We start from the raw sequence: 25,176 nt of genomic DNA, 5'->3' as shown, positions 1-25,176 counted from the left end.
TGGCAATGCCCCTACCTATACATCCCAAAATGCCATTGGCCTTCTTGGCAACAAGGGCACACTGCTGACTCATATCCAGCTTCTCGTCCACTGTAACCCCTAGGTCCTTTTCTGCCGAACTGCTGCCAAGCCATTCGGTCCCCAGTCTGTAGCGGTGCATGGGATTCTTCCGTCCTAAGTGCAGGACTATGCACTTGTCCTTGTTGAACCTCATCAGATTTCTTTTGGCCCAATCCTCTAATTTGTCTAGGTCCCTCTGTATCCTATCCCTACCCTCCAGCATATCTACCTCTCCTCCCAGTTTAGTGTCATCTGCAAACTTGCTGAGAGTGCAATCCACACCATCCTCCAGATCATTTATGAAGATATTGAACAAAACCGGCCCCAGGACCAATCCTTGGGGCACTCCACCTTATACCGGCTGCCAACTAGACATGGAGCCATTGATCACTACCCGTTGAGCCTGACAATCTAGCCAACTTTCTATCCACCTTATAGTCCATTCATCAAGCCCATACTTCTTTAACTTGCTGACAAGAATACTGTGGGAGACCGTGTCAAAAGCTTTGCTAAAGTCAAGGAACAACACGTCCCCCGCTTTCCCCTTCATCCACAGAGCCAGTTATCTCGTCATAGAATTGCAATTAGATTAGTCAGGCATGACTTTCCCTTGGTGAATCCATGCTGACTGTTCCTGATCACTTTCCTCTCGTCTAAGTGCTTCAGAATTGATTCCTTGAGGACCTGCTCCATGATTTTTCCAGGTACTGAGGTGAGGCTGACTGGCCTGTAGTTCCCAGGATCCTCCTCCTTCCCTTTTTTAAAGATGGGCACTACATTAGCCTTTTTCCAGTCATCCGGGACTTCCCCTGATCGCCATGAGTTTTCAAAGATAATGGCCAATGGCTCTGCAATCACATCCGCCAACTCCTTTAGCACTCTCGGATGCAGCACATCCGGCCCCATGGACTTGTGCTCGTCCAGCTTTTCTAAATAGTCCCGAACCACTTCTTTCTCCACAGAGGGCTGGTCACCTCTTCCCTATGCTGTGCTGCCCAGTGCAGTAGTCTGGGAGCTGACCATTGGCCTGGGACAGTGAACCGCGGCCAGTGGCAGCTGTGATCGGCCGAACCTGCTGATGCTGCAGGTAAACAAACTGGCCCGGCCCGCCAGTGGCTTTCCATGGTGGGCCGCATGCCAAACGTTTCTGATCTCTGTAGTACAGTGTGCCAGACTCAGATTTCTACCACTTCAGTTGTGGCTAGTGTCAGTGTATTGGCCAGTCCGGACAGGATTATAACCCTGCCTTGCTCAGCACTTGACTCCCTCCTGTGGTGGCTCAACCCACAGGTGGTAGGTGCAAGAGTCCCCTTCACTAGCCCTGAGCCATCATTCTTGCTAGTGACAGACGTGTCAGACTTGGGCTGGGGGGCACATTTGGGAGACCTCAGAACACAAGGCCTCTGGTCTCAGGTGGAACTCGCTCTACACATGAATGTCGGAGCTGAGAGCAGTGTGCCTGGCATGCCAGACTTTCAGAACCCACCTAGCAGGGAGATGTGTGTCTGTCAGGACTGATACACAACACCACGGCAATGTTTTATACCAACAAACGGGGTACACGCTCCTTTCCCGTGTGTCAGGAAGACTTCGTGCTGTGGGACTTCTGTGTAGAGCACTCAATACACCTCCAAGCATTGTACCTCCCTGGAGTACAGAACAAGCTAGCGGACTGTCTCAGAGGTCGTTTCATGGCCACGAGTAGTCCCTTCACCTGGACGTAGTAAACTCAGTCTTCCATTGATGGGGCTTTTCCCAAATAGACCTGTTCGCTAAGTGACACAACAGGAAGTGTCAGCGATTCTGCTCCTTCCTCAGTCACAGCCCGGGCTAAATCACGGACGCGTTCCTCCTCCCATGGTGAGGTCATCTCCTATATGTGTTCCCACCTGTCCCTCTTGTTCACAAGGTGCTCCTCAAGATTCGCAAGGACCAAGCTTTGGTGATATTGATAGCTCCAAGCTGGCCTCGCCAGCACTGGTACACATCACTCCTGGAAATGTCCGTGGAAACCCCGGTCACCCTGCTGCTGTTCCCGGACTTAATAACGCAGGAACACGCCTGCCTCCAACATCTGAACTTAGAGTTGCTCCGCCTCACAGCATGGAAGCTCCATGGCTGAAAGCAGTGGTGCTCTCTTGCTCTGATCAAGTCAGACAAGTTCTCCTTGGCAGCAGGAAATCTTCCACAAGAGCTATCTACCTTGCCAAGTGGAAGAGATTTTCAATCTGGTTGGTGCAGCAACTTCCGTCCCCGATGCACGCCTCGGTGCAATTTATACTGGATTATATTCTCCCTCTCAAGCAGCAGGGGCTGTCCATGTCGTCCATAAGGGTTCACTTGGCGGCCATCTCCACTTTCCACCCAGGTGCAGAGGGCTGCTCGGTCTTTGCTAACCCAATGGTCAACCGTTTCCTTAAAGGTCTCGACAGGCTATATCAGCAGGTCCGACAGCCTATCCTAGCTTGGGACCTCAATCTGGTCCTTTCCAGACTATGGCATCGCCATTTGAGCGCTTGGTGACATGCTCCCCTTTCTATCTCTCATACAGGGTGACGTTTCTGGTAGCAATAACCTCAGCTAGGAGGGTGTCTGAGTTCAGGGCCCTAACATCAGAGACCCCTTACGCTGTATTCCATAAGGACAAGGTTCAGCTCAGGCCTCACCCGGCTCTTCTCCCAAAGGTTGTCTCACAATTTCACATCAACCAGGACATCTTCCTCCCTGTATTCTACCCTAAGCTGCACTCCAGGATGTCCGCAGAGTGCTAGCCTTCTACATGGAGAGAATGAAGCTGTTCAGAAAATTGGAGCAGTTACTCGTGGCAGTGGCGGACAGAATGAAAGGTCTTCTTGTCCCCGCTCAACATAGCTCTTCGTGGATCATGTCATGGATACGAGAGTGTTACCGCTTGGCAAAGGTGCCCGTTCTTTCAATCACCACGCACTCCTCCAGGGCTCTGGCCTCCTCTTCAGCATTCTTGACGCAGGTTCCCACCCAAGAAATCTGCAGAGCAGCAACGTGGTCCTCCATACACACTTCACCACGCAATCACCCAGCAAGCCAGAGACGATGCGGCCTTTGGGAGAGCGGTGCTACAATCAGTGGATGATTCCAACCCCACCTCCTAAACTTGGGCTCGTGAGTCACCTGATTGGAATGGATGGGAACAAGCACTCGAAGAAGAAAAAAGTTACTCACCTTCTTGTAACTGTTGTTCTTCGAGATGTGTTGTTCATGTCCATTCCAATACCCACCCTCCTACCCCTCTGTTGTAGTAGCCGGTAAGAAGGAACTAAGGTGGGTCGGTAGGGCCTCATATTAGGTGCCATGAAGGCGTGACTCCAGGAGGCACCGAGGCTGACCCTACGGATACTGCTAAAGGAAAAATCTTCCAGCTAGTGTGCACACACCTGATTGGAATGGACGTGAACTACACATCTCGAAGAACAACAGTTACGAGAAGGTGAGTAACCGTTTTTTTTCTACATTGCAACCGGTATAATCCCCAGTAGTCAAAGATGTGGGGTCACGTTTTCAAAAGTGCTCAGCAGTTACAACTGGAGACAGACTTTCACTGAAGCTGCTTGCTGAAAATCTATGCATTTTATTTAAGTACCTATATGGAAGTGGAATTCTCCTGAAAATTTGGCCCATAATGCCTAGAAAGGAGCTCTGCTCTGTGTGCTGTGTGGGTATGTCTGCAGCTTAAAATCTGTTGGAACGGTATTCCAAAATAAGTATCCATAATAATGTAAGCCCTCATCCCCAGGAAATCCAAGGGCTATGTACTAAAATTGTCGGGTATAATGCTATATATGTACTGAAACATTTGAGTCCAGTTTTGCCTTCAAAGCACAGTTAGCATGTTCTGCAAGCCACAAATCATGAAACAATGAATGTGTTACCATTAAAGGGCATAATCTGCTACAAAACATATAGACAAGTTACAGACTCTGATCAAATTTAACTCCTTTGCCTTGACATCTTAAAAGAAAAATACTTGGACCAGAAGCCAGAACCATGACCCCTTCAAAAAACGTCAAAAAGTATGATGTGCCAGTTCTATAGTTAGCTCAACAAGTGTACGTGTCAGTGTTGCAAAATGTAACCTGTAATTTGAATTCAGTAAATAATTTTTAAAAAATGTAAACAGTGACATCATCAGGAAATACATAAGGTCAGAAATAGTGGGCATTTTATGGCTGTTGGTTTAGCATCTCTGGATGTGGCAAAGAGCTGGTCTAGGTCACTTGGGCTGGGGGTAGGGGGGGTTTCTTCTCTGTATACCATGGAGGTTTCTGATTCTTGCTGCCTCTTGTTCCAGGGCACTGAAGGAGCCTAAAGAGTTGAACTTCATCTTCGGGGTGAATATCGAACAGCGGGATTTGGATGGCATGTTCATCTATAACTGCAGTCGGCTGATTAAGATGTATGAGAAGGTTGGCCCACAGCTGGAGGGTGGCATGTGAGTTCCTTTCTGAAATCGTCAAGAGTTCCCTTTGCTTAGGACTGAAATTAGCTTGTACAACAGAGCTAGGGAGGCAGCATGAACCATTCCCTCCGTATACAGTACAGTCACTCAGTATCAGCCACAGTCATAGTCTGTTTTGTTTTATTATGTAATTTAAAGCCCCAGATTTCCCAGTAAAAATGAAGTTCTGCATGCAGAGACGGGAGTTTGCCCTGCAGTGACATAAGGTTTTTCTGCTCTGCCAGCATTTGGTACTGAGCCCTTCCCAGAGATGCTGAATGAAAGTTGACAATTCCTCACTACTTACTAACCACTTCTGTGTCACTAAGAAGACTAACCCTTAGGGCAAGGCAGGATTATTGGGGCTAGTTGAACATTCAGTACTTGAAAGCAAAGATCCCTTTTTGTGCACAGTGAGGAAAACAAAGACATTTACTCCTGCTGGAATTCTGCGCAATGCAGAATTTGTGCAGAATTAATGTTCCCCACAGAATTTTATTTTTTCCTGCAGAATTTGATTTATGTGTGGGGGAAAAAATAATGGCAACCCAGCCGTGCAGGGAACAGTAATGGCAGCCCAGCCATATTCCTGCTGAGACTCCTGATGATTATATTGTGTTATTTTTGACAAATAAAATATACAGAAGTTTAAAATATTGTGTAGCATTTTTAATTTTTTGGCACAGAATTCCCCTAGGTGTAGACATTTCACACTAGAAAACTTTCTTCAGAATACAGCCCTAAATCTGTAGTGTTAAGGGGTTGATACTACATTAATATTGGAAAAAGCAGCACCAGGGTTTCACTGTCTGAAACGCATATTGCTGCAGGAGGTACTCAGTGAGCCAACTGGTTGCAGTCAGTGATTGGTACTGGTGGTGGTTCAATGCTGCTCCCTTGGACAAGTATCTTGTTGGGTGTTAGCAGTGTACAGTGTTACAGTTGTTTCTCACCCCCAGGGCATGTGGTGGAGTGGTAGGAGTGGTGGACATACCCTACTTGGTTCTGGAGCCCACCCACAATAAACAGGACTTTGCAGATGCTAAAGAGTATCGACACTTGCTGAGGGCGATGGGGGACCACTTGGCTCAGTACTGGAAGGATGTTGCTATTGGTAATGAGGCTTCACAACTTGACAGGGATGGGGAGGGGACTCTGGGTGGCTGGTGGGACAGGGGGTAGAGCTTACCAGAGAAGGAGGACTTCATATTCATGCTGCTGATAGTGGCAGCATGATGAATGTTCTTGTTCTGTTTTTCTTCAGCCCAGAGAGGTATAATCAAGTTTTGGGATGAATTTGGCTATTTATCAGCAAACTGGAACCAACCTCCCTCAAGTGACCTGCGCTACAAACGCCGACGAGCCATGGAGATCCCCACCACAATTCAGTGCGGTGCGTCTGACCAGGCAGAGGGAGCAGGGTGGCTGGGATTAGGAGATTGTTCTGCCATGTGGGCTAGGGAATAGAAACTACTGTTCAGAAGGCAAAGCAGCTCATGGGCAGGAGATAGATAGTTTTTCTGCTACCCAACAAAGCCAATACAGCTCTGGGAGCTGGATGCTTTTCTGACTCATGCTTCATAACCAGATATCTTCCTGGTGACAATGCACAAGCCAGACATTCAGAGCCCAGAGAGAGGTTTTGAGGCTGGCAGTTGAAATTTTTTTTTTTAATAGTCTTATCTGTAAGCTGGGAATACTGAGTAGTCATCGCAGAGGGGCTGAACATAAAGCCGCACAGGGACATTTTTATAATCCCTCACTAGGACAGAACTGCACTTCAGTTCTCGCCTCCCTCTCCCCTCTTCCCCCCCACTCCCCCCCCCCCCCCCCCCCCCGTGCTACATTTTCTAGGACCTTTGGGAGTGTTTCCTCCCTTTGAGTGGGAATAGCCTGAGTATCAAATGGGAGCATCCCACACAATTGTCTTTCTTGCCACTAAAGGAGACCCTGGGCATTAATGGGTCTCAGCCTTCTTGATCACCATTTCAATTATTTTTATGGTTTTGTTTTTGTTTTTTAAAAGAAAACAAAACTTTGCAACACAGTGGAGTGTCTTGGAGGGAGATGGAAGGTGGTCCCTGTTGCCAAGTGCTCCAGCAGCTGGAAAGGGTTGTTGTCACCAGACTAATGCCCTGGGAAGTCGTGAGGTCCTCAACAGCCAAATGTGCTTGCTGTGGACCCAGAGGACAGGCTATGTGGATGGCTTAGAATCTGTGTGCTGACTGTGTAGTGTGTTCTGTGTAACAGATATGTGTTTGAAATGGCGGACCCTCCCATTCCAGCTGAGCTCCGTGGAGAAGGAATACCCGGATACTTGGGTGTGCTCCATGAACCCTGACCCTGAGCAGGATAGGTGAGTATGAATGTGGGCCATGGTAGGGAATTGGCATTAATGTGCCTTTGCCATGCTGTTCTGGGCACTTGACTGAGTAGCTAATGGCATTCTGCCTACATCAGAAGATTCTGCTCATAATCCCAGTGAATCCGGATGTTTCTACTGAAAATGAGCATCAGTGAGCTAGTTGATGTCCCTAATGGCAACACTGTTGTTTGTTTGAGTCAACACAAATGAGGGATTATCTTCTTTGACGCTTTCTTCCTCTGGGGGGACCTTCCTGCTTCTCCTCCTCCTCCTCCCCCCCCCCCCCCCCCCCCGCTCTCACACACTTTGTTGATTTCAGTTGGGATGTCTGAAGCTAAGAGTGGTGTTGGGCTAATGACTGGGGACATCCACAGAACAGAGCTGAGGCTACAAGTTAAGAGTTGCAAAATGCTGGATAAATTCAATTAATTTTAACTACATGGAAAGTTTGAAGTGTCTGTGTAATTCTGTTAACATCCAGGAAAATAAAAGCCTGACATAGGTGCTAAATTTCTTAAAGGACTAGTTTTCAATTAATTCATTCTGTACTCAAAGTAAGCACTGCAAATTTGGGGGGGATGGGTTGTATTTTTTTCATAAAAACAAAGTCTGAATCTCTGCTTTAAGTGCAAAATGGAACTTAGCCTTAGCTATGGAGTTGGTCAGCACCTCCATAAAAACACTAATACACACACAGTCTCAATGATAGATTCACTTTCCAGGGAGGAAGAAAATTCAGAATCCCTATTAGAGGAGTGGTGGATAAGAGAATTCTGAGATGTCTTTTAAAGAAGGATAAATTACTTACCTGTAATTCTGTTTCCTTAAATATGCTATTATCATAGGATTCCCAATCTTGGAAAATAAGTAGGTCAAGGGGTGTTTCAAATGGAAACAAAGAACCACACAGGCAGTGATAAAGGCCATATTAAGTAAGCCAGAATTTAGCTTTATTGGTGATTTGTTTGGGGGAAGGAGAGAAACCTCCAGACAAGCATGAAGTCTAAATACAGAAATACTTGAGGATGAGTTGAACAAAATAGCCACCTTAGCTAGCTCAGAATAAGAAAGTTCCTGAATTAAATAAAAACTTTAGGAGGTGAGAGAACTTGTGCTCCCCTATTTTGTGGAAACTTAAAAAGGAGACCTATTCCTTTTATGTAGGGTGAATCATCGCTAGAATGCAAACCTCTGTACACTGCAGCATCCCTGAGATTGGCAGGAAAAGATGTTTATGATATGAGGGAAACATGAGTTAGGCCATAATAGTGAGGAATGCGATAGAAGTCTTCATACACTAAGAACTGGTATCCAGTAAACTAAGAGTTGCGTGAACTGTGGTGCTTCTAATCTGTTTCAAGTAGAACTCTTCAGACTTAACTGCGTCTGACAGTCTGGAGGAGGGCCTCGCTGGGATAGTCCTGTGGCATGAACAGTTTGTTGACAGTATGATAGGTTTATTAAGGTTAGAACACTAACACCACCATGTGGATAAAACTTAGACATTGTGATGAATCAGACTTATCCTTGTAAAATCTCCTCTAAGGCTGGTTATTAGTACCTGAAACTTAGCAGCTCTTAGAGCTAAAGACACTGCTACTAGGAATAAGATCTGTTTGTACCCTGCTGTAAACCTTTACATGCACAGTGGAGGGACTTGCAGGTTGGTCTCACTTATTTGGAGGCCTTTGCCTTTTCATGAGCCGAGTTCTTCAAGTGATTGCTCATGTGTATTCCACCATAGGTGTGTGTGGTCGCCATGTGCACCGGTGCCGGAAGTTTTTTCCCTAGCAGTACCCATAGGGGAGCGCCCCTAGTGACCCCTGGAGTGGCACCTCCATGGCGCGGTATAAGGGGTGCTATGTGCTCCCCCCACCCTCAGTTCCTTCTTGCCCCCAGTGAAGGTGCTCCGGAACTGCTCTGCTCCAGCTTTGCTGTAGCTCGTCCCCAGAACTGCTTGTTCATTCAGTATGTGGTACCTGTAGTTGGTTAATTGATTAGTTTAGTTTAGCTAGAGCGCCCGGGTTTTAAGTCGTGCGACACTTGTAGGCAACCTATGCCAGTAAGTGATCCGCACGCAGACTATTTATGCTGTTTGGGGGAAACCCATCTCAGTGATCGCTGCAAGATTTGCAAGTAGTTTAAGCCTCGGACCAAGAGAGAAAGGGACAGTAGGCTCCGGGCTATTCTGATAGAGTTGGCGCTGACCCCAGTTCCGGAGGACTTCTCCGAGTCAGCACTGTGCTCCGTGGTGTAGGTGTGCAGCGACCCTTTGGAGCCATCAATTAGTCGGCACCGCTCCCTGTCCGCGGGGCATGCCAAGAAGGCTAGGAAGAGGCCACCTTCGCCACAGCACTGGAGTAAACCCGGGACAGAGGCTAGATCCATGTTGGGCAGTCCTCGATCCCCCACCAGCCTCTAGGCCTCCGGCTCAAATCGAGCGAAGTAGCCCGGCTCATTTGGAGTGGGCCTCCCCAGATGTCCGGATGCCCTCCGCACCAGAGGCCTTGCAAGTGGCCCAGGATGTCATGTCCATGCCGGTACCAGGAGCACCGCTGATGTCGGCCCCACGCTCCAGAGGCAAGCCACCGCTGGGATCTCCACAGTTGCCCCTGACTCGGTACTGGTCTCGGTCGAGGGAATGTTCCTGACGCTGTTTGCCGCCCAGCAACCGTTCCGTGCAAAGTCCACATGGGTCGTCCTCAACTCCCACCAGGTTGTCTGGCTGGGTTCCATTTGTCAGAGACTCCCAGCACCGCTCCGCCTCGAGGAACGAACACCGATGGGACTGAGGCAGATGACGCCAAAGGTCCTCGTCTTGGAGGGGCTATCGCAGCCAGTCACAACACGAACGTCAACACCGTTCCCGTTTGTCATCCCGCTCCAGGACCCTGCCACGGCACTGTCCCCGCAGCCGCAGGCGTCAGTTGCCGGCCCGCCTGCCGGAGCCGATCGCAGAGCAGCTATTACCAACGGTACTGGTCCTTCGCGTTGGGATCGCGGTCCCATGGTCGACATCACTCCCGGCACCCGTCCTCCCCGTCCAGGGACAGTGGCAGGTCGTATGTCAGCCTGGCCTCCCTTCAAAGTTGTCTATTGATGGGCCAGGCCGAACAGCCAGCTCCGCCAGTGCCGCAGTAGGTGTAGTGGCACCGGGCCCCGTGGCCGGCCCAATGGTACTAGTGGGCACCGTGGCCCCCGACGCAGCCCCCGGTGGGGACTCACTCGGTGACCGGAGCCTCAGAAGGACCATCGGCCTCCCTCTCCAGACCTCTGAGGAAGGAGTCGGTAGGACATACATCCTTGGCACCGTGCCCGGAGACTAAGCAGGTGGTGGATCCTCCAGTGCTGGTGGACACGCAAACTACCCCATCGGCCTCCTCGCCCTCTCCTGATGAGGCGATTACGGCCCCTCCTCCCTCTGTCCTGTAGGAGGACTTTTGGGCCCACCAAGAACTCTTAAAGAGCGTGGCATCAAGCCTCAACCTCCAGGCAGAGGAGGTGGAGGGACCCTTGGACTCCCTGTTTAATGTACTGTCCACCTCTGCACTCGGCAGGGTGGTCTTACTTTTCCATGAAGGGGTGGCAAAAATTTCAAATGCCCTGTGGCAAACCCCAGTCTGATTGGCCCCCATCTCTAAGAGAGTGGAACGCAAGTATTTTATGCCCACCAAGGGTCATGAATACTTGTACACCCACCCTGCTCCTAACTCCGTGGTGGTCGAGTTGGTCAACCACAGGGAACGGCAGGGCCAACCAGCCCCTACCCCAAAAAATAAAGATTCAAGGAGGCTAGATTCATTTGGAAGAAAAATTTATTCATCCTCGAGCTTCCAGCTATGGGTGGTGAACCACCAGGCTCCCCTGGGCCAGTATGAGTTCAATCTATGGGGCTCCCTGTCCAAGTTCGAGGACTCTCTCCAGGAGTGCGACAGGAAGGAGTTCAAAGCGCTGGTGGAGGAGGGTACAGCGGCTGCCAGGGCAACCCTGCAGGCAGCTTCGGATGCAATGGACATGGCCTCTGCAGTGTCCATGAGAAGGGCACCATGGCTCCTGCTTTCTGGGCTGTCCAGCAAGGCGCAGACCTCCCTGCAGGACCTTCCATTTGACGGCAAAGCTCTGTTTGCGGAAGAAACGGATATAAAGCTGCGTGGCCTGAAAGACTCCCGCACACCGCTCCAGACTCTGGGTCTCTGTGTTCCGGCTCCAGCTAAACCTAAGTTCAAGCCGCAGCAGACTCCTGCCCAGGCCACCCACTCAAAATACAAGACCGCTTATAAAAAGTCACAGGACAACAAGAAGCGCCTACAGAGGCAGTCTTGACCTGCCCCCCAGCCTGGGTCCTCCAAGGGCAAGCAGGCGGAGAAAAGGCAGTTTTGACGGGACGCGCAGGGGCTCCCTGCAAGTTGTCATCAGGGATCCACCCTCAGTAAAGTTTCCTTCTCCAATCGGTTGTGTGCTTTCCTCCCGGAGTGGTCGTGGCTGACCTCGGACTGATGGGTCCTCAACTCCATCTCCCGGGGCTACACCCTCCAGTTTACTTCTACCCCTCCCAACCACCCTCTGCCCCCATCCCTCCTGGAGGACCCCTCTCACGAGGCTCTGTTTGAGTAGGAGGTGGGGCGGCTCCTGGGCCTAGGAGCGGTGGAAGCAGTGCTGGGGGAGTTCAAATGTAAGGGGTACTATTCCCGCTATTTCCTTAGGCCAAAGGGGAGGCTCAGGCCCATCTTGGACCTGCAAGGTCTGAACCAGTACATGGTGAAGCTCAAGTTCCGCATGGTCTCCCTGGCCTCCATCATCCGCTCCCTGGATCCCAGGGACTGGTACGCCGCCCTCGATCTGCAGGACGCGTACTTCCACATTCATATATTCGAGGGGCACAGATGCTTCCTCCGTTTCACAGTGGGGCAGGAACACTACCAGTTTATGGTCCTCCCATTTGGCCTGTCCACTGCCCCCAGGGTTTTCACGAAATGTATGTTGGTGGTAGCGGCCTACCTCAGGCACCGGAGGGGTCCAGATCTTCCCCTATCTGGACAACTGGTTGGTCAAGGGCAGCTCCTGGTCGCAGGTGCGGGATCATGTGGCGCTCCTCTGTCCACGTGCACCACTTTGGGCCTGTTGGTAAACAACACCAAGTCCACGTTAGTCCCGGTTCAATGCATAGAGTTTATTGGGGAGGTCCTGGATGCCTCGTCAACCAGAGCCTTCCTCCCACCAGACAGGTTCGAGACCCTGAGGGGACTTATCAACACGGTCACAAGGTTTCTGGAGACAACATTCAGACCGTGCCTCCAGCTCTTGGGTCACATGTCGGCGTGCACGTATGTGGCCTGTCACGCCAGACTGAGGATGAGGTCCCTCCAGCTCTGGTTGGCCTCGGAGTTCTCCCAGGCCAGGGACAGGATGGAAAAGGTCCCCACGGTGCCCAAGCCAGTGATCGCCTCCCTATGATGGTGGTCCTTCCCAGGAAACATGCTCCATGGGGTCCTGTTCAGGAGTGGGGCCCTGTCGCTGAAACTGGTGTCCGACACATCGAACCTGGGGTGGGGGGCCCATATGAGGAAAGTTCAGACCCAGGGTCTGTGGTCGGCTCAGGACCTGACCCTCCACATAAATGTCAAGGAACTCAGGGTGGTACAGCTGGTGTGCATGGCCTTCCACTCACACCTGGAGGGCCGTGTGGTCAGGGTTCTCACAGACAGCACGGCCTCTGTTTTACATCAATAGGCAAGGCGGGGCCCAATCCTCTGCCACGAAGCCCTCAGGCTGTGGGACTTTTGTATAGCCCACAGCATCTGCTTATAGGCCTACCACCTACCGGGCACCCGGAACTCACGGACAGATCGCTTGAGCAGGGACTTCTCCTCTCAGCACAAGTGGTCTCTTCACCCAGAGGTGGTGCATGGACTTTTCCAAGTGTGGGGAACTCCCCAGGTGGACCTGTTTGTGACTCGGCAGAACTGTCGCTATCCCTGGTTCTGCTCCAGGGGGGCTGGGACGGGGCGCTATCTCCGATTCCTTCCTCCTGTCCTGGTCAGGCCAGTTTCTCTACGCCTTTCCCCCATCCCGCTGATCGGCAAGGTCCTGGAAAAGATAAGGACAGAAAAGGCCCGGGTCCTTCTGTTTGCCACAGCATGGGCCAGGCAGGATTGGTACGGGATCATAGAATCATAGAATATCAGGATTGGAAGGAACCTCAGGAGGTCATCTAGTCCAACCCCCTGCTCAAAGCAGGACCAATCCCCAATTAAATCATCCCAGCCAGGGCTTTGTCAAGCCTGACTTAGAAGTTTTTAAGGAAGGAGATTCTACCACCTCCCTAGGTAACACATTCCAGTGTTTCACCACCCTCCTAGTGAAAAAATTTTTCCTAATATCTAACCTAAACCTCCCCCACTGCAACTTGAGACCATTACTCCTTGTCCTGTCCTCTTCTACCACTGAGAATAGTCTAGAACCATCCTCTCTGGAACCACCTCTCAGGTAGTTGAAAGCAGCTATCAAATCCCCCCTCATTCTTCTCTTCTGCAGACTAAACAATCCCACTTCCCTCAGCCTCTCCTCATAAGTCATGTGTTCCAGACCCCTAATCATTTTTGTTGCCCTTTGCTGGACTCTTTCCAATTTTTCCACATCCTTCTTGTAGTGTGGGGCCCAAAACTGGACACAGTACTCCAGATGAGGCCTCACCAATGTCGAATAGAGGGGAACGATCACGTCCCTCGATCTGCTGGCAATGCCCCTACTTATACATCCCAAAATGCCATTGGCCTTCTTGGCAACAAGGGCATACTGCTGACTCATATCCAGCTTCTCGTCCACTGTCACCCCTAGGTCCTTTTCCGCAGATCTGCTGCCTAGCCGTTGGGTCCCTAGTCTATAGCGGTGCATTGGGTTCTTCCGTCCTAAGTGCAGGACCCTGCACTTATCCTTATTGAACCTCATCAGATTTCTTTTGGCCTAATCCTCCAATTTGTCTAGGGCCCTCTGTATCCTATCCCTGCCCGCCAGCATATCTACCACTCCTCCTAGTTTAGTATCATCCGCAAATTTGCTGAGAGTGCAATCCACACCATCCTCCAGATCATTTATGAAGATATTGAACAAACCCGGCCCCAGGACCGACCCCTGGGGCACTCCACTTGACACCGGCTGCCAACTAGACATGGAGCCATTGATCACTACCCGTTGAGCCCGACAATCTAGCCAACTTTCTACCCACCTTATAGTGCATTCATCCAGCCCATACTTCTTTAACTTGCTGACAAGATCCTCATGGGGCTGGCGGTCACCTCGCTGTGGCCATTGCTGTCCCGCCCGGACCTACTCTCCCAGGACCAGGGCTGCCTCCTCCACCCCAACCTAGCGGCACTCCACCTCACGGTGTGGTTTCTCAGTGGTTAGGCCAGGAGATAAGGATGTGCTCAGAAGGGGTTCAGCACGTCCTCTTGGAAAGCAGGCGACCCTCCACGCGCCGAGCCTACTTGGCAAAGTGGTCTCAGTTTTCCAGATGGGCGGATGAGCAGGGCGTTTCCCTGGTGGCTACCCCGATCCAGCTGATTCTAGACTATGTCCTTCACCTTAGAGTCAAGGTGCACCTGGTGGCCATATCAGCCTTCCACCCACCGGTGCAGGGCCACACGGTATTCTCCCATGCTATGACTGGCCGATTCCTTAAGGGATTGAATCGTCTCTTCCCATATGTTAGGCCCCCAGTCCCACAGTGGGACCTAAACCTGGTGTTGACCTGCCTCACGGGCCCCCCATTTGAGCCACTAGCTATGTGCTCCTGGTCGCACTTCTCATGGAAGGTAGTCTTCCTGGTAGCAATCATGTTGGCTAAGCGGGTCTTGGAACTCAGGGCACTGACCTCCGAGCCCCCGTACACAGCGTTTCATAAAGATACGGTCCAGTTCCGCCCACACCCTTCGTTCCTCCTAAAGGTGGTCTCCGCCTATCAGATGAGTCAGGACATTTTTCTGCCAGTCCTCTGCCCCAAGCCCCATGTGTCCAGTGAGGATTACCGCCTCCACACACTGGATGTGAGAAGGGCTCTGGCTTTTTACCAGTTACGACCTGGCGGGAATCCCTCCGCCACCAATTGTGAGGCCACACTCTTAGGGTTCAGGCCTCGTTGGCTGCCTTTTTGGCCCATGTCCCCATTCAGGACATTTGTAGGGCTGCCACATGGTCTTCAATTCACATGTTCACCTCACATTATGCGATCGTCTCCCAGACCAGGGAGGACGCCGGGTTCGGCTTCGGCAGGGCTGTGCTCCGTCCCGAGAGTTTGTGAACTCCTACCCACCTCCAACAGATATAGCTTGGAATCACTTATTGTGGAATACATATGAGCAATCACTTGAAGAAAAGACAGTTACCTTTTCTGTAACTGGTGTTCGAGAGGTGTTGCTCATGTCTATTCCACATCCCACTCTCCTTCCCCTCTGTCGGAGTTGTCCTGCAAGAAGGAACTGAAGGTGGGGGGAGCGCATAGCGCCCCTTATACCATGCCATGGAGGCTTCCCTCTAGGGGTTGCTATGGGGGCTCCCCTTCTGGTACTGTTTGGGGAAAAACTTCCAGCACCGGTGCACATGGCGAGCATACACAGCTATTGTGGAATAGACATGAGCAACACATCTTGAAGAACACCAGTTATGGAAAAGGTAACTGTCTTTTCTCAGGAACAGAGCTGCCAAGCTGAGGGCAGCGAGGTGCACTGGCTTTGATTGAGGATCTGAGGCTAGACTCTTTGCCTGATAAATTCGTCTTTGGGTATTTGCCACAGAATTAGGAACCAGACCTCCTTGGCCCATGGAAGGCTGTTGGGTTATCGGATCCTTCAGTTCCTCCTGAATTCTTTCCAGGACCATTGCAACCTAAGTCACGGATGGAAAAGCAGCGAGGAGTCTCCTTCCCCAGTGGAGAGAAGTGTTCCATGCTAAAACAGTCTCTTCCTAAAGCCAAGAATAGAAATCTGAACAGACAGCCTAAGAGATCCATCTCTTGTATTCCCACTGGAGAAAGATTTAATCCAATACTCTCCGATTAAGAAAGTATTCATGAGATTATATCATTAATGGACTCCAATTGTCTGCAGCCATGTTTTCCTTATACACAGTGCAGTGGGCTGATTGTCCATGTGAGTGAGGGGATCACTCTCTGGATTACCCAGTGTCTGAAAGTCCTTAGAGCACCGGGGACTGCCCTCCTCTCCAAAATTTGGGGTGTTCTCATTAACAAAGCTGCCAGGATCCCTGGGTATAGCGTATGTCTGTGTGGGCTCTGCAGCACAAGTGAACACATCTGATCACTGTAATCTGGATGGGCAGCGTTTGTAAACCCATTCCTAATTGGATATTTTCCCTGGACTGCCTGGTGGAACACCTTTTGCTTCCGCTGGGGAAGATAACTTCCATATGCTTTAAATACAGTACCTAAACTAGGAAGGGCCCTAGCAGAAGTTCAGGAAAGAGAAGGATCCAGTAAGCTATAATAGTTTTACACTGGCCTGTTTATCAGAGAGGCCTAGAAGTTGTCTGCAGATGTCCCAGTGTTGCTTGCTTCCACAAGGATCTCTAGGGTCAAAGAGATTTTTCTAATGCATGTGTTGGGTACTCCCAATGCATTTATGGCCATGGAACGACATCCATAGTATGGTTCAAGCTACTCATCACCCTTCCCCTTTGTTCGTTAGCATGAGGGAGGACACTGATCTGGCCACCACATTGACCACTTTCTGCTACCCTCTCCTCAAGGGAGACTGCCTCAGCACAAGTGTTTCCTTAATGCTGTTCCTTCAGTGTACTGGTATAGGGAAGAGGAGTCCTCACCGTCCTCCCGTGGCAGCTGTTCTAAGGTGTTCTTGGTGAAGCTCAGTCTCCACAGCTTGTGAACTCCAGTGCAAACCACGACACACACATCAACACCAGTCAGGATGCAGTGCGAATTAAGCTGCTGGAGTCTGGCATATGCACAACAGGCCAAGTGTGGAGTCTAAAACCATCAGCGTAGAGTATGTTTGAGGACAGTCTGAGGTGAGCAAGGCTGCCTGCCTCAAGAGGCTACCAAGCAGAGGCACCACAGAGACCTTTCATGGGGTTTGTGGTAGTATAGTGTTTCTATACGGAAAATAGAGAAATACAAGATCATTAACCCACAAAGTATCACCCTCTGCAGTAGAACTGATGGGCAAGAAAATTGGTGCCAGTCAGCTTTAAAATTCAGGAATAGATGGAAAACCAGTTAAAAGGGGCTCTGTAATGGTAGCCAGAGGGATCTCCTCAGTTGTCAACAGTAATGAAGGAACTGACAGTTGGAGGCACCATTGGCTGGAATAGTTGCCTGTGGCATTTCCCTGTGTGGCTCCTGCTTTCTGAATGGGCGGCTCATGCCAGTGGGCTCCCAGCGTAAATAGGTTTGTTTTTAAAGACTGTTTGTAGCCCTTCAGTTGTAAAGCCAGTAAGCTTCTGTGTATGCATTTCTGCCTGGCTAAAACCTGTGAATCTTTCTGATTGTCCTTGAGATTAGGGTATTGCAGTAATAGGGAAACAACTGGGTTTCCTTGAGGCCGATATTGCTCTCCCTAACTGTAAAAGTTTGTTGTAACTCACGTTTTGGTCTCTTGCTGAGCTTGGCTATTATCATTTTCTCTACTGTAGGTGTGAAGCTTCAGAGCAGAAGCAGAAGGTACCCCTGGGAACACTGAAAAAGGACTTCAGATCACAAGAGGAGAAGCAGAAGCAGCTGACGGAGAAAATTCGCCAGCAGCAGGAGAAACTGGAGGCTTTGCAGGTGAATCTAAAGACCTAGAGCTGAGCATGGTGGAGAGAATCTGAGATGCCTCCTTGGGCAAATGAATTTTGCTGAGTTAAATGTCTTTCTCAACCCTCTCTCATTTTGTTATTTGTATTACCGTAGTACTTAGGAGCCCTAGTCATAGTCTCACCCCCTTGTGCTAGGCTCTGTACAAACAAAACAAAAAGACATTTACTTCCCCCAAGGAAATTCCCATCTAAGTATAAGACAAGACAACAGATAGATACAGAGACTAGAGAGTACAAGGAAACAACGACAGTAGTCGTCAGCATGATAGGCAGTAGCCTCAGCAGACTAGCCACTGTAAATTTTTTTTGTAGGCATAATGGAAAAAGAGAACGTTAAGGAGTGTTTTGAAGGAGGTTAGTGCATTCGTTTTGTGGATGTTTATGGGGAGCTCCTCCCACGTGTGAGGGTCAGCACAGGAGAAAGCATGAAGGTGCTTATTTGAAAATTTAATAATTGGACGATGGAAGCGTCATGGACGAACTGGAGAACATATGCTGCCTAGAGTCCAAATCCTGTTCCTCACACCTCCTGGGGTTTATTTTAGTTAAAAAAAAAATGAGCAGCAGTAAAACAAAGTTTAGCTCAGACTTCAGGCTTCACTTCTTTTTGGACTCCTCCCTTTGGACTGCTCAGCCTATGTCCACAGCCTATGTCCTCTCTTTATTGAGCTGCTCCCCCCCCCCTTTTTTTTTATGGTTAGATGCGGGGGGAGCCACCTGCCTTAGTGAGCCAGTAGAACCCGTTTAACATTCCCCAGCATGATCACGACCTGCTAATGTTGGGTTTTAGGGAAACACTGACAGCTTTTAAAATGACCGTGTTCCTGTTTTTACCACAGAAAACGACTCCAATCCGGTCCCAAGCTGACCTGAAGAAATTACCTCTGGAAGTGACCACACGGCCTGTCGTGGAGGTAAGCACCACAGCTCCTGTACTGCTGCAGACCTGTATGCTCCAGTGCCATACTGAACTATTCTGTGAGCAATTCCTGACTCTTTATTCTTCCTCTCTCCTGTGCTCTCTCTCTTCTCCCAGGACTCCCAATCACTGAGCAGACCTCAACGCCCGCGATCTCCTCCTTTACCCGATGTAATTAAAAATGCTCCCAGCAGGCCGCCGCCTCCCCCCAAGTCCATCAGCCAACTGCGAAAGGCCCCCCTGGCTCGGCCAGCCATCAGCGCCCCCAAACTGGCAAGTGTGCTGTCCAGGGAGGAAGCTAGTACTTCCAGGACACAGCAGCATATCGTGACTGTGGGAAAGTCCAACAGCACAGTTGTCAGGACTCCTGCCAAACCGATCCATGTTGGGAGGCCACCCCCCATGCTTCTGCAGAACTCCATGAGCCAGCGTGAGACTCCCAGCTCCAAAATTATAAAGACACCGGTGCTGAAAAAACCTGCAGCACTCAAACCTCCACAGGTGAGTCCATTATTTGGTAGGATGGGAAATCATCAAAGCCCTACCCCTCAACCTGGACAAACCCAGTGTTTACCCAGCATCTTCCTCACCTTCAGCTGTGAGAGACCCCTCCCCCACACACTATAGTAACTGCATAGGTTGGAAGAACCGTACTGTGCTAGGTGAGAGCTCAACGATATATCCTTAGTGGGATCACTTGCCCCAGCTGCTTCGTCTGAGACCCCAGTGATTGCCCTGCATGGGGTAGAAACATGGCAACAGGTTCATGGTGATGGATACTGGTGGTATTTGTGGCTATCCCTTGTGGCATGGGATGGATATATGTGTGATATATATGTGCTAGGACCTTCTGTAGAAAGTCTTATGGTCAGATTTTCAAAATGGCTCTGCACCCAGCTGCTCCCATTGTTCTTAACTGGAGCTGTTGGGTGCTGAGCTCTTTTGAAACCCTGGCTCCTTTGTTTAGGCGGCCGTAGAGGCACTGAGCTCGTCTGAAAGCCTGCCCCCTTGAAATGGATGGTTGGTGGCACTCTTGAGATTCAGCCAGAAATCACTTGCTCTCAGCAGGCCTCCAGCATCCGCAAGAGGACATTTAACACCATGGAGGATGGAGCTGAGGAGGAAGCGGAGCAGAAGAAGGAGAAAACGAAACGGGGCAAATTAGTGGTAGTGAAAGAGGAGAAGAAGGACTCAAACGAGGTGGTGGTTGAGGTGAGGATTGCAGTGAGTTCCCTCTGGCAGGAAGGGAGCTAGTGAGCTCTCATGATCTTCCTGGGAGATGGCTAACACGAGCTCTTTATGCTTACAGCTCACAGACAGTGCAGGGGAGGAGGAGCTAGCAGATCTGAAAAGAGCCCAAAAAGGTGAGGAGCAACCCATTAAACTCGAGTTACCATGTTTGTGCCAGAAGTGACCATGTTTTTTCCAACCCCAAGGAATTTACATACAGTTTAACTGATTGTGGCTAAGGTTGCTTTGATCATGCTGAAATATGGCATGCTGGGACCTGTAATCTCTGGGCTGCACACTTATATTAACGGTGAAGGAGGCTTTGGGCCTCATTGCATGAATCCGTGAGTCTCCCTTGTTTGTGGTGTACTGCAGCAGAGAGTCAGCAGAGCTGTCTGTGGAGTATAGCCCCCTCACTTGTTCCCAGGCAGTTCCATCCCTGTTGTGGGTTACAAGGAAAAACTTCCACAAAGGGGAGTGACTCAAGTCCCATTCCCAGGACACGTGAAGGGTGGTGACCACTCTAGGTTCTTTGAGTGATGGTCCCTGTATGTATTCCATATGTGGGTGTGCATGCGTGCCATGTGCCAGAGCCTGGAAGCTTTCCTTAGGAGTGTCCGTTGACCTGCACATGCGTTGTGTGTCTCCTTGTGCTCGCTGCTGAGGGGATAATAGGTTCTGCAGGTTGGTGCTTCTCCAATTCCCTCTTACCGCTGCGTGGCCTGAATAGGAATCCCTGTTCCTTAGCACTTTGAGCTTGACTAAGAGTGTGACCTTGTCCGTTTGTGTATGTAGTTGTTGCTAGTGTATATAGTAATTATAGATTAATTAATTAGTAAGTTAGTTAGCATTAGTTTCTCTCTGGGGACCTTTCTTCCGCTGGGACTATGCCCTGCATTCTGGGGTTTAAGAACTGTGTTTCCTGGCTGTGCTCATTCTCTGTGAGCGACAAGCATCAGAGATGCCTTTACTGCTCCATCTGTAAGTCTTTCCTGCCCCGCACCTGGGAAGCTCGGGAGCTTAGCCTCCGTAAATTTAGGTTCATTCCCAGCAGAGTACTGAGGAAGCATGAGCTTCCCTCCGGAAAAAGCTGGGTGAAATGTGCTTTCAGCGTCAGTCCAAACCCCCTAACACCTGCCCTTCTGTGTCTCAGACAAAGGGCTGCATGTGGAGGTACGAGTGAACAAGGAATGGTTCACAGGCCGTGTCACAGCTGTGGAGATGGGCAAGCATGCCATACGCTGGAAGGTGAAATTCGATTATGTACCTACAGACACCACACCAAGAGATCGCTGGTAATTAACTATTATCTTTGGCTGCGGGGTCCCTGGAGATGCTCACCCTTCAACAGGGAGGAGAGGTGGGATCCTGTTAGCTTTTCACAGGTGCTGAGGAGAGGAATAATCCATTCTTACGTTGGGAAGGTTGTGTACACGGGAATGTTTGGAGAAAGCTGCTCTGTGATTGTGAAGGGAACAGGCATCTGTATGTAGGGGGTGGCGCTGGAAGAAGCAGTGTAATCTAGGAGCTGTAGTCAGAGTGACGGGGGATCTGCGGCAGGGGCTACTAACAGGGTCTGGCTAGCCTGGAGAAGGCTGTATGTAACTCCCTGCTACCCCCCTAGGGTAGAGAAGGGCAGTGAGGATGTACGGTTGATGAAGCCTCCCTCTCCAGAGTATCAGAGTCCAGACACACAGCAGGAAGAGGAGGTTGCAGCTGAGCCTTCTACCTCAGACTGCGCCCGAATTGAGCCAGACACCACCGGTCCCAGCAGCAACCAGGAGACTGTGGATTTGCTAGTCCAGACGCTCCGGTGGGTTTATCTGGTGCTCACAGCAGTTATGATTTCTGAGTATTTCAGTCTCCAAACAAGACTTTAAACTCTATTTGTGGCTGCTTGTTTTCTCTTGGGTAGGAATTGCTTGCGGTACTTCTTACCTCCAAATTTTCCCATCTCCAAGAAAGAGCTGAGTTCCATGAGTTCAGAAGAATTGATGGCTTTTCCTCTGGTGAGTTCAGTGCTTCTCTGTTACACTAAACTTGTGCTGGGTCTACAAATGGAAAATTTTCAGATCCTGGGTTTCTCTGCTTTGGGAATAGAGGGGTCAAATGGATGTTTCTGGAATCGTAGAATATCAGGGCTGGAAGGGATCTCAGGAGGTCATCTAGTCCAACCCCCTGCTCAAAGCAGAACCAATCCCCAGGAGTGTTCATCCTCTTGAGGAAATGTGGACACAATGTTTATTTTACTAAATCATAGGTCTTCAGAGATCTGTTGGGATGCCAAATGGTGAACGATCATGGAGTTCTGCTGATTTCTTCCTCACACTCCATCCACTGACAGAGGGATGAGGAAAGCCAGCAAGTGCCTCTTATGATCCACTGAGGGTCATGCTGCTCAAGTTTAGAAATGCTAGGACGTCGTTGTCACAAGGCAACCTTAACTAGCCTGTGAAACAAAGCTTTCGGTTTTATTACTGGATTTTCTCAGGGTTTTTCCACCCATCTTTCTTTTTTCTTTTTTTCTTTTTTTTTTTTTTAATCAGGCAAATGAAGGCACGGCTTTTATAATGCAAACAAATGGGATGGATGGTGACCAGATGCTAAAATAAAAGGAGTGGTGTCCTTTGAGAGGCAAATCAACTTCATTTTAGCTCTGCCTAGATGCTTCTACCAGTAAATCAGGGAGGAAACCATAATGGAGTGGTGGGAGCAGGGTGTATGGGACTCTGTGGCCGCAGACAGAGGGAGGGTACACGTTAGAGTCCATCTCTGAGCTTTGGGCTCTGCTCTTGGGGGACAGGGCAGCCTGTCTGTCTGTCAACGTTTTGTGGTAAAAGCCAGAAATGAACAGTCTAACTGGTGACTTTCTGTTTTCCTGTCGGTATCAGAGGTTGGCATCTGGAGTTCCCTTCATTACTATTGGCAGATTGCAGCTGCTGGGGGAATGCTGCTGGGGGTGGGCCTTTGGTGTTTCTTGATCTTGCCCCTTGTCACAGCGTATTGACTCACTTTTTTGTCTACCCACAGAAAGAATATTTCAAACAGTACGAGATGGGTCTGCAGAACTTGTGCAATTCCTATCAGACTCGTGCTGATGCCCGGGCCAAAGCCTGTGAGGAAAACCTCCGCAGCTCAGAGAGAAAACTTAAGGAGACAGAGGAAAAACTGCAGAAGCTGAGGACTAATATTGTGGCACTTCTGCAGAAAGTGCAGGAGGTGGGTGAGACCCCAGGTGCAGACTAAAATTACTGAGTGCCACTGGATTGGGGCCAGCTGAGACACTGAGGAAAGTTAGGACTTCACTTTGCCCACGACTTGACTTCCAGCTTTGTCTTTGGTCCTCAGTAACTCAGGGCATGGCTACACTTGCAGATGTCGAGCACTTTGAGTTAAACCAGCCTTCGCAGAGTGCAGTAGGGAAAGCGCTGCAATCGGTCCACACTGACAGCTACAAGCGTACTGGCGTGGCCACAAGTGTATGTGGGGGGAGAGAGAGTGAGTTTTTTGGGGGGGCTGAGAGCATGTCAGCACGCTGTCTTGTAAGTTCAGACAGCATCAGACACACACCCCGCCCACCCCACCGCCCTCTCTCTCACACACGGCATTCCACAGTAATGGTTGCATTGTCCTGGAGCAGATAAGCATGCTGGCTGTCAGAAACAGAGCTTTCAAAGGGAATATCCGCATTCCTGCAGCGATTCCAAAACAATGAGAAGAGTAGCCACTTGACTTAAGGGGATTATGGGGCGTTTCCGGAGGCTGATCAAAGCGCAGTAATGCAACACCTCATTCACACTGACCCCCGGGTATTTCAGCCAAGGCGCAACAAGCATTAATCTTCTCGCCGAGGGGGAGTACCAGGAGCGCTCTGGCTGTGGAGTCAGAGCGCTCTACGTGCCTTGCCAGGTGGACGGGAGTGAGCTAGGGCACCTGGGGCTGCTTTAATGCGCTCTAACTCGCAAGTGTAGCCAAGCCCTCAGTGTTCTATGTTGCAGGTGGGGTTAAATTCCCAGAGCCTGATTCTTCACTGCCTTATACCTTGTGTGTGGGTGCGTGACGCTGCCCCTTGTGTGAGTGATTGGGGAGTTCTGATTTACACCCCACTGTCCTCCGGTGTCAATGACTATACCAACAGCTAGGCAGAGGAGAAACATCCCTTGGCTTTGGCTTTCTGTGCCACCAGAGACCACGTGTGTAGAAGAAGCTCTGTGCACCACTCCTGGGGAAAGGGAGTACTTCATGTCTCTCAGTAGCAATCCTTGGGGCTGGTTAAGAAGTGGTGATGTGCTCTGGAGGGAATTTCTGCCCAGTTCTAAAGCAGGATGGTGTCTGCTGTGGAAACTTGAGCGTAGGGTTGTACGGTGGGAGGGGAGCCTCAGGGCTCCGATAGGGTTTGGGGGATGGCTGGCTATTAATAAGGCCACAGATAGGAAAGCTGGCAGTGCTACCGGTAAGTAGCACTGCCAGCTACAGTGTAAACATCTGCAGTGTACATCACATCTGCACATGTACACATCACATGTACATCTGCAGTGTAAACATGTGACGTTCTTAGCTCCTGGAATAGCAATGAGTCCTGCAGGCCGGGCTTGAGGGGGATTGGCAGGAGTGTTATGGCAAGGGTTGCTGCAGAGATTTCCGAAGAGAGAGATCACAACATTTCTCTCCCTGCTTCCCAGCCCCTGCTCCTGATGTACCTGCTGTGACATCTCTTCTTCTTCAAGTGATGGTCCCTGTTGTATTCCACGGAGGGTTTATGTATGTGCTATGCGTCCGGAGCTGGAGAATCTGAAAGTAGTGTCAGTTGGCCCATGCATATGCCCTTGCTTTGCCTTACGGTTTTGTCTGAGGTGACAAAGGGCGAGGCAGACTGACCGCATCTCCAGTTCCTTTTCACCGCCACTTGGTCTGAGTCATACCTACTAAAAAAAAAAAAGAAAAAATTAGAATTGTACATAGTTGGTTTTAGCCTAGTTTTTACTGTAGTTTAGTGTCTAGTAGTAGTTTTTAGGAGAAAAGAGACTATGGAATCCATTTACCTGTCCCTCCACCCCAACCCAGCACCCATACCTATACTGGATTATACCGAAGACGCCAGGGTTTAAGGTCTGCACCTCCTGCCCACGGTTGTTCTCAGTCAGCGACGAACAACAACACTGCCTCTACTGCTTGGGAGAAGCCCACGTTTCATCCAGGTGTAGCATCTGCTTGTCCTTCCCAAGCAGTAACCAGGAAGGCCGGGATCTCTGCCTCAAGAAGCATCTCATGGAGGTCTCCATGTGGCTGCAGTGAGAT

General features: G+C 50.0%; 1 protein-coding gene across 7 annotated transcripts in view; it reads left to right on the top strand.

The window, feature by feature from the left end:
- MORC2 (MORC family CW-type zinc finger 2) overlaps positions 1 to 25,176 on the top strand; it is a 103,649-nt gene that overhangs the window by 71,182 nt on the left and 7,291 nt on the right. For 4 of the 7 annotated variants that reach the window (XM_037878416.2, XM_037878418.2, XM_037878419.2 and 1 more), the window contains 13 exons: positions 4,388 to 4,528; positions 5,494 to 5,648; positions 5,799 to 5,927; positions 6,785 to 6,890; positions 17,565 to 17,697; positions 18,569 to 18,643; positions 18,766 to 19,149; positions 19,714 to 19,860; positions 19,958 to 20,012; positions 21,032 to 21,173; positions 21,503 to 21,691; positions 21,794 to 21,887; positions 22,909 to 23,097. In XM_037878416.2, the coding sequence (XP_037734344.1) occupies positions 4,388 to 4,528; positions 5,494 to 5,648; positions 5,799 to 5,927; positions 6,785 to 6,890; positions 17,565 to 17,697; positions 18,569 to 18,643; positions 18,766 to 19,149; positions 19,714 to 19,860; positions 19,958 to 20,012; positions 21,032 to 21,173; positions 21,503 to 21,691; positions 21,794 to 21,887; positions 22,909 to 23,097 (1,939 nt within the window). Of the gene's footprint in view, positions 1 to 4,387; positions 4,529 to 5,493; positions 5,649 to 5,798; positions 5,928 to 6,784; positions 6,891 to 17,564; positions 17,698 to 18,568; positions 18,644 to 18,765; positions 19,150 to 19,713; positions 19,861 to 19,957; positions 20,013 to 21,031; positions 21,174 to 21,502; positions 21,692 to 21,793; positions 21,888 to 22,138; positions 22,887 to 22,908; positions 23,098 to 25,176 lie in introns of those variants that run through there. The other 3 variants (XM_037878417.2, XM_037878420.2, XM_043529987.1) reach the window with 2 other exon arrangements.

The sequence above is a fragment of the Chelonia mydas genome, chromosome 15 (assembly GCF_015237465.2).
Source record: "Chelonia mydas isolate rCheMyd1 chromosome 15, rCheMyd1.pri.v2, whole genome shotgun sequence".
In the NCBI taxonomy this organism is placed as follows: domain Eukaryota; kingdom Metazoa; phylum Chordata; order Testudines; family Cheloniidae; genus Chelonia; species Chelonia mydas.
Note: the sequence above shows the minus strand (reverse complement) of the source record. Positions and strands in the feature narration are given on the sequence as shown.